At 46.6% G+C, this 9371-nt stretch overlaps 1 protein-coding gene across 1 annotated transcript; it reads left to right on the top strand.

Moving 5' to 3' along the window:
* Positions 1-1881: 1881 nt before the first annotated feature.
* On the top strand, positions 1882-6081 carry LOC133898272 (protein SMAX1-like). The gene is made up of 3 exons (XM_062338901.1): positions 1882-3398; positions 3735-4011; positions 4098-6081. The coding sequence occupies exons 1-3, from the start codon at positions 2194-2196 to the stop codon at positions 5685-5687; spliced, it is 3072 nt and encodes a 1023-aa protein (XP_062194885.1). The 5' UTR covers positions 1882-2193; the 3' UTR covers positions 5688-6081.
* The last annotated feature ends 3290 nt before the right edge of the window (positions 6082-9371 follow it).

Genomic DNA, 9371 nt, shown 5'->3' on the forward strand with positions numbered 1-9371 from the left:
ATGAATGCATGCACGGCGTGTTCACACTCTTCCTACCTATTCCCACGAGCATCTCTTTGACTTCCCTCTTTTACATCTTCTGATGCGTGTTCACACTCTTTTTTAGTGCTATATATTTGTAAGTTGTAACCCTGAATATTCAATCAACAAAAGATCGTGTGGTTCATTCCACTATCAGGATCCTTGCCGTCATGAGCACAGGTGTATTTGGGGAAGAAGATACAGGGCTAAAGTGTATCAGTTAGAAAATATGGAGGTCATTTTTACAAAATTGGCAAATGAGGCGTCCGACAACATGGCAAAACAAGATGATATGGCATCCATGGCAGGGTTCGAAAATGTGACGGTTATCAAACGATTATCGCGGTTACTGTGTTTACCGGTCCGCACCATTTCATAATATGAACGGTTTTTGAATTTAAATTCAAAAAATTAAAAAATTCTAAAAAACTAGAGAGAATTCTAAGAACTTCTGTGAATTTTTTTAAATAATGCCGTTTGCATCATATTCTATAGAAAGGAAGTTTGAAAAAAAAAGAAAAAGTTGAAGTGTGAGCTCATTTATTAACTCAGGTTAGGAAAAAAGCTTAACATGTAAAAACATATTTTTCTGATGTAGGGTGTATCTTAAGAGGATCTTTAAAATTAGTTTCACTTCATTTAGAGTTTTAATAATTTCTCCATGATTTTTACAAAGTTCATAAGCATAAAGTGAATTTGTTAAGAAACATCACTGTGATAAACTTTATCATGTCTACTATTATTTTCCTATATAAAGCACGGTATAGGTAAACTAATAAAAGTGGTTTCACTAATTTTAGAGGTGTGATGAGTTAGTGATGAATTAATCTAGTTGCAACATATTTACACAATCATGCATGTTAAAATAAATATTTCATAACTTCATATATTTTTAAAAGATATAGGATCATGTAATAAGAGTAATAAAATTGGTTTCATGATTTTTTATTAGCAGAGAGTTAACTATATATTTAACTAGGTTTAGCAAATATATTTTCTTACAAAAAATATTTAACTTTTTTATGAGTATAAATACTTTTATCATGTATATCATGTTATAAGGAAATTAACAAAAATTGTTTCACTTGATTTGAAACTCAGATGAATTACTTATTAATTTTACAAGGTTCAGTCATTTTTGGTTTTCTTTGTTAAACTTCGCCAAAATTGAGAAAATCATTCGATAAATCAGAAAAATAGAACGGTTACCGAGAAATACGATCGATGCAAAAAAAACCGATCGATAAATCGGTGAATTTGCTCGGTTATTAGTCTAATTTGACCAGTTACCAATGTTGATTTAGTCGATTTTTTCTCCGATTTTTAATGATAGAGTAAATTTTGAATAAATTCCTATCTAATTTTGAGCGGTTTTCGTGATAATCGTGAATTTTCAGTTACCGCTGAAGACCGATTTTCGGGATTCAAACAATATCGTAAACCTAGTAGCAAAACCAATGTCAAAACGGACCTGGGATTACTTGATCTTGTATCGAAACATCCCAGAGTTAAGTAAATTAAAGAAAAGTTTAGAAGGGTATATGAACTTCAGGCATATTTTGACATAGTAAACTGGACTTTTTGAAAAAAAATGAAAAAAAAAGATAAGAAAAAATTTATTCGCCTCCTTCCCTCGTCCGTGGGTAAAGGCGTGTTTTCTTAACTTCTCCTACTCCACTCCAGCGTGTGAACAAACACAGGAAAGAGAAACAGCGTGTCAACAGCGAAAAAGGACATATTACTTTTTCCAGCATTCACTCTGCATCAAAAACAGGAAAGAAAACAGAAAAACGAAAAGAAAAATGACAAGAAAAGAAAAAAAAATCTATTCACCTCCTTCCCTCGTCCACGGGTAATGGTGTGGTAATGAAGTGCAACGACGAGGAGTATGAGACGAAGCTTCTATTCGCCTCGTCCCCTCCCTCCTCTCTCTCCTTTCTCTGCTCTTATAGTACTAGTCTCCTCTCTCTCTCCTCCCCCCTCCCCCCTTACTCCCTCCTAGTCTCTCTCGATACCTCCGCTCCCCTCCAAGCCTCCCCTTTTCCACCTTCCGACGACGACGACGACTTCCAGGGCGGTGGCGAGGCAAGAACGAGCCAAGTAGTACGTAGCGAGGGAAAGGAGAATTCTTTTGGGGTTCTTTGATCGATTGATGAACGGCGCGGCGCGGCGATGAGGTCGGATCTCAGCACCATCCAGCAGACGCTCACGCCGGAGGCGGCGGCGGCGCTGGCCCGAGCCATCGACGAGGCGGCCCGGAGGCGCCATGGCCAGACCACGCCGCTCCACGTCGCCGCCGCGCTGCTCGCCGCGCCGGCGGGGCTGCTGCGCCAGGCGTGCGCGCGGGCCGCCGCCGCCGTCGGTGCAGGGGCTGGGGCCGCCGCCGGTGGTGGCGGCGCGCACCCGCTCCAGTGCCGGGCGCTCGAGCTCTGCTTCTCGGTCGCGCTAGACAGGCTGCCCGCGGCGGCCTCTTCGGCGGCGGCGAAGGGGGCCGCGCCGCCCGTGTCGAACGCGCTCGTGGCCGCGCTCAAGCGCGCCCAGGCGCAGCAGCGCCGCGGGTGCCCCGAGGCGGCGCAGCAGCCGCTCCTCGCCGTCAAGGTCGAGCTGGAGCAGCTCGTGCTTTCCATCCTCGACGACCCCTCCGTCAGCCGCGTCATGCGCGAGGCGTCCTTCTCCTCCGCCGCTGTCAAGTCCACCATCGAGCAGTTGCTCTCCTCGCCCTCGCCGGCGTCCTCTCCCGCCGTCTCCACCACCACGGCCGCGCCTACGCCCCTCTCACCGTCCCCCTCCCCGCTCCCACGGGTCGGCACGGCAAACGCCTACCTCAACCCTCGCTTGGCGGCCGCAGCGGGCGGCGGTGGCGGGGACGACGCACGCAAGGTGCTCGACGTCATGCTGAAGCCGGCGCGCCGCAACCCGGTGCTCGTGGGCGATGCCGGACCCGATGCGGTGCTGAAGGAGGCAATCCGGAGGATCCCGACGACTGGATCCCCTTCCCTCGCCGGAGCAAAGGTCCTGCCGCTGGAGGCGGAGCTCGCCAAGCTCGCCGGCGACAAGGCCGCGATGGCGGCGAGGATCGGGGAGCTGGGCGCGGTGGTCGAGAGGCTCCTCCTGGAGCACAGCGGTGTGGTTCTTGATCTCGGGGACCTCAAGTGGCTGGTGGACGGGCCGGCGGCGGCGGCGTCGGGCAAGGCGGCGGTGGCAGAGATGGCCCGTCTGCTGAGGCGGTTCGGGAGCGGCAAGGTCTGGGCCGTCAGCACGGCCGCGTACGCCACCTACCTCCGGTGCAAGGTCTACCATCCGGCGATGGAGCCCGAGTGGGACCTCCAGGCTGTTACCATAGCCCGCGGCGCGCCGCTCGCCGGCGCTGCTCTCAGGTGCGTGTTTCTTCGCTGTTACAGCTTGTTTGGTGGATTTACCATGCTTGGCCGTGTTCTTGTTGTTATTTTGGTGATTCAACAGTCCTACAAAAATTTTGGTGTTCTTCTTGGACCAACTGGTACTTGGTTCCACTACTTCAGCTGACAAAAGGTTTTCTAAGAAAAGAAAAACTTTAGTTTGGTTAATAACCAAAATTTTAGCTCATTGTGATTGACTATTCTGAAAAGTTTGTTGCTTTTTGTAAAGTAATAATTGGCCTCTCATTTTGGACTATCCAATCTAGAACTTATGTTCAATTCCTGAAAATCTGATGAATCATTGAAATTTTGTAGACCTGGAGGCACTGGAATTCTTGGCAACTCAGTGGGGATGTTATCGCCTACACTCCGGCCTATGCCGGTGACACCAACAGCACTCCGATGGCCACCAGGGGCAGGGAGTGACCAGCCTCTGATGGCTAAGCCGACCATGTGCCTGCTTTGCAAGGGTAGTTATGAGCGTGAACTTGCCAAGCTCGCAGCGGAGCGGACAGGCAAGCTGACATCCCGCCCTGAGGCTGCTAAGCCCGGTTTGCCACACTGGCTGCAGCCCAGCAATGATCAACCACAGGTTTGTGTTTCTCGAAGTGATAACTCGTAAAGTCGGTGTTTGTTCTATCGGAATGGTCAATTGATATAATCCTTTGTTCTTTTCAGGCCAAGGAGCAAGACTTGAAATGGAAGGAGACTGCTCAAGAGCTTGAGAAGAAATGGCGTGAGACATGCGCGCGTACCCACTCCACCCGTGCTGGGGCACCAGCTCTCTCCATGCCATTGGCTGCCTTCGGTCCACGCCCGCCCATTGATCCCAAACTGGCACTTGCTAGGGATGCTGCTCCCACTCTTAAGATGAACACCAACTGGGAGAAGCCAGAGGGCACCCCTACGTCCGAGCTTCGTAAGAGTCCGCCGGAGAACCCAGTGAAGACTGACCTTGTGCTTGGTCGCTTGGATCCAGGCATGGATGCTACTGTGGAGAAAGACCAGAATGAAAATTATATGGAGGGGCTAACTGCCATGCAAAAGGCTAAGATAGCTGGAATCTCTGATATTGAGTCCTTCAAGAGGCTCCTCAAGGGGCTTACAGAGAAGGTCAGCTGGCAATCAGATGCTGCTTCCGCCATCGCTGCTGTTGTAATACAATGCAGATCTGGCAGTGGGAAGCGGCGAAATATCGGGACAAGGGGTGACATGTGGCTCCTGTTTGTTGGTCCTGACCAGGCAGGCAAGCGGAAGATGGTGAACGCATTGTCTGAGCTGATGGTAAACACCCGACCGGTGGTTGTAAACTTTGGCGGTGACACTCGGTTGGGCAGGGCTGGTAATGATGGACTGAACACAGGTTTCTGGGGGAAAACCTCACTTGACTGGGTCACTGAGGCAGTTCGGCGAAACCCCTTCTCAGTTATTGTTCTTGAGGGCATTGATCAAGTGGACACTGTTGTGCGTGGAAAGATCAAGCGGGCAATGGAGACTGGTCGCTTGCCAGACTCCCGGGGCCGTGAGGTCAGCCTAGGCAACGTCATCTTTGTTCTCACCACAAATTGGTTACCTGAGGAACTCAAGGGGCCAAAGTTTGAAACATTGCTCCAAGGTGAAGGAAGGATGTTGGAGGTAGCTAGTTCTAATTGGCAGCTGGAGCTCTCAATTGGGGACAAGCAGGTCAAGCACCGAGCGGATTGGCTATGTGATGATGTTCGCCCTGCGAAGGTACCCAAAGAAGTGTCCAGTGGCCATGGTCTATCACTTGACCTCAATTTAGCAGTAGGGGCACTCGATGACACCGAGGGCTCTCGGAATTCCAGCGATATCTCTGTGGAACAAGAGCAGGAGAAAACGCAGCTTGCAGTCAAGTGTTTAACAGCAGCCCCTGACCGTGATCTGTTGAACCTTGTTGACGATGCTATTGTGTTCCGGCCAGTTGACTTTGGGCCATTTAGGAAGACTGTCACAGATTGCATATCAGCAAAGTTTGAGTCGGTCGTTGGCAGCAGCAGCTCCTTCATAATCGATAAAGATGCCATTGACAGGATGGCTGGCAGCGTCTGGCTCACCGATGAGAAGCTTGAGGACTGGGCAGAGAAAGTGCTCTTTCCCAGCATTGAACGATTGTGGCGTAACATGAAGCATCACAGTGGCCGTGCTGTTGTCCGTCTTGCAGCAGTTGCAGACAAGGCATTGCCAAGGTGGGGAGGGGGGCAGGAAGGACTACCGGCGACAGTACCTATCGCTATTGATGGCATGTAGAGAGGGAATTGGGGGGAGTAAATTCTTTGTATGGTAGATATGTAAATATTGGGGAGAACTCCCTTGGTATAAGCTGGGGGAGGTTACTATATGAAGCACATAGAGGGAAGGGAGAACCTCCTTTGACTACCAAATAGGCATGGAGGTTATAGATCTTAGAACACCAAATATGATCTATAGTTTTGATAATGTTTGTAGCTATGTTCCTTGAAACAAAAAAAAAGGTCTCTCTTTTGAGCTTCCTAATGTTGCAAGGATTGACAGTGTAGAGGAAGTAAATAATGATATAGCCATCAAACAAATTCCTCTCAGTTCAGTTCTTGTAATGCATAAGCTATTGAGCATGCATCAAGTTGCAAAGATGTGAATATATCATTTTTTTGGTAGCTTTCTAGAGTTGTCTGTTTTGTTTGATGTGAATATATGTACACATTGTCCTCTGCTTCTTGCATGTCTGGACCGTGTTGCAGAACGAGACACATAATTTTCTTTCAACTGTAGAGTATAAAAAAGCTCCAAACAGGTTCTTGCCGACTTCTTATTGCTTTGTCATTTTTTTTTCTTAATTTCCATTTTTTACACGTTATTTTATAGGTTGAGTGATGAATCTTGCCCATGCCGAGGTCCATGTCGAACCTGACTTTTCACTAATTTCCAAAAAGTTTTGAAATAAGGATCTAAAGGTATTCACAGTTTCTCACTACTTTACACTGTGACAACATTTCTCACTAGGCACCTCTCCTTTATTTTATTTTATTTTTTTCCTTTTCTTCGGTTGAGGAGTTAAAGGTTGACCACAGAGATCAATAATTCTATATCTCTTCTGCTATGGTTTGTCTTTTACTTCTCTTGCTTCCTCTACTCTTCCACTTGAATCGCCAGGGAAACATTATTTTTCTTTTAAAAAATTTAAAAATCTTTGGTGTGTCATGTGGCCAATTAGGTGATGCCTTGCCACTGAGGTTAGCAACACCTAGCTATTTAATTTGTGTTAGTTATGTGGCATGGTTTGCTCCACCAACACTACACTTGGAACTGAGGCATCTTGTTGTTTTCCCTATGGAAAAATCCCTCTGGTCAAAACCAAATGGCCACTTTTTGGCCTAATTGTGGGCCCACACTGATGGCGGATCTCCAACTCAAATCAACTTGGAAACATTCTATGCTTTTTTATCTCCATGTTGGTGCCATTTGAGAGGCTCAAAGAGAGTCACACTGAGAAATGTACCCCTAAAACCTTCACTAGCAAAGTAGTCTACTATTGATCAACAGCACATTAGAGGGATCTCATGAAGTTAGAGCCGGGCCCGTTTCTCGTTGACTCTTGAGAGGGATTTTGAACGCATGCCGTGAGTACGCGTAGCTTTGGTACTTTCTTTAATCCCTCGAGCTGGCTCCATTATCTAACTTTAATTTTGTACTTTGCAGCCCTGATCATTTCTTTATTTCATCATGTTGAGTCACTCAAACTTCGGCAAAAGAAGGATGCAATTGTTAAAGTGCCTTTCCATGTGACAAAAGATAAGGTCATGTACCATTTTTTCTTTTTGACAGGGACGAACGAACAGAGAAAATGTTGGATCTACATCCTTCTCAAACGGCAGATAAACTTAGTTTTCGGGGCCACGTGGCACAGAATGATTGCATCACATACAACTATTGCTGCAGGGCTCGTAGGTAATACGTTTTAGTCAGCCATAATGCTTGGAAAGCTATGACTTGGTAGGCACTGTCGATGCAACCTTTTGCCCAAGCTTAGTTGCTAATGTGCTCATGTGTGGGCCTCCTCTCTGTCTCTCTCTCACTTCTCTTTAACTTCACCTTTCTGGCCACTTGTCCCATGTGGAATGAAAGCGATACCATGAAGCAACAACTTGGCTTTGCATGATATTTTCCATTCTTACTTTTAACTCTAGATAGAAAGTGGAAAGTAGAGTGCTTTGACTTCCTTTTAACCTAATAATGGTTTGGCATGAAAGGTTTTATACCCAATGGATGATATTTTCCATTCTTATTTTTATTTTTAACTCTAGATAGAAAGTGGAAAAATAGAGTGCTTTGACTTCTTTTTGTCAAATATCTAACTATAAGTATATATGTATAAGGAGTGTGTCGTATACAGATAAGGTACATCGTACGCTAGCATAACAACTCCGGATATTGCATACACGAATCTACAGGACTCGATACTCCCGGGGATCACAAAGACATATACTAGGAAGGTCTCCATCGAGTTATCCGACTCGAGTACAACTAGTATCTAGGCTGGATTCAGCTGCTTTGTCTTAGTCAACAAGATGAAGGACTCCCTATCGACTATGATCGGGACTAAGGCAGCGCCAGGACCCCTGTATAAGGTGAGGACTCTAACCCCCAGGAGGAGGTAGACACAACTGGATGCAAGCGACTCCAAGACCCTAGCAATTGGAGATACTTGACAACTTCAACCCTAGATTAGTCTAGATCCAATCTCCTCTATTGTAATAGGTATAGCCACATTGCTCATACTCGAAATACTAATATACAACAGCATCAATATAGAACGTAGAGTATTACTCAAATCACGGGCCTGAACATGTCTACATCGCATGTCTTATTTCCTACTCGATCTCTAATCTCGAATGTACCCCTGTTTAATTACGAATATATTTTTGGGCACTAATGTTCAATAGTTGGCACACTAGGTAGGGGCCTTTATCTGTTTTTTATGATCGATCATGTCTTAAGTGCGCGTCCACGTCAGATTCTTCGACACCGACTTCTATGATCACTTCGAGTCAGTGGAAATCATATTCGCATCGCCTCCTGTCGGCTCTGAGATCACCTTCAGAACTATGGCATACCGCTGGAATGATCAAAGTGGACTCATCCATACCAATATCCTAGAATCCAGCTCATTGGGCACATACCACAAGGTGGGATACCTCGACTGGGATCCCAAGGAACCTAACATTCTTTAGTTCATGGACACCGACAGTGACGGTGAAAGTCATGAGGGTAACGATGATGGCTCCATTGACGGCCAGAGCAGCCGAAAAGATCAATTTGTGTTCATAGTTGGAGCTGATAGCACACCCGCTGAGAAGAATGTGGAAGATCCGAACATTGTGGTAAACAATGGTGTATGAATCCTTGAGGATCTGGCTGCGGCAACTGTTGCCGAAGGTACCGGCATCGCCGGAGGGTTACCGCTAGGGACGTCCACTACTAGAACCTTACATGCCATTGATACCACTCATCATCAATGGAATACGGATAATCAGGTAAACCCTGATATTCGATGACGGCTTCTTGTAGGGACGTCTCTCAATCAGGCAATGCCTCCACCAACAACAGCTCTAAGATCGAGGAACAAACTCCCTCAGAATAGCAATCACGGGGCGACATCAACTCGACCACAGCCGAGCATTGGCATCGATGACTTCAGTACTCCAGAGGCCATCATCCAGGGGGCTCATCTGATTCTAAGATCCTTTTCCGAATTGGATCTGACGAATCCTTTAACCCCAATAGTCAATCAGTTGAAGACTTTGCTCGATGCGGCTAAGATCCAGGCTGCTACAACAAATAACCTTAATGACTCTAGGCACCCCAACTGGCAAGGTGCAGGTTTGAGGAGCCACAAACGCAAACATCCTCGGGTCGAGGGATCACAAAAGGAAAGCTCAGGTGGTCGCGCTCGAG

This window comes from Phragmites australis, chromosome 18 (assembly GCF_958298935.1).
Source record: "Phragmites australis chromosome 18, lpPhrAust1.1, whole genome shotgun sequence".
Taxonomy (NCBI): Eukaryota; Viridiplantae; Streptophyta; class Magnoliopsida; order Poales; family Poaceae; genus Phragmites; species Phragmites australis.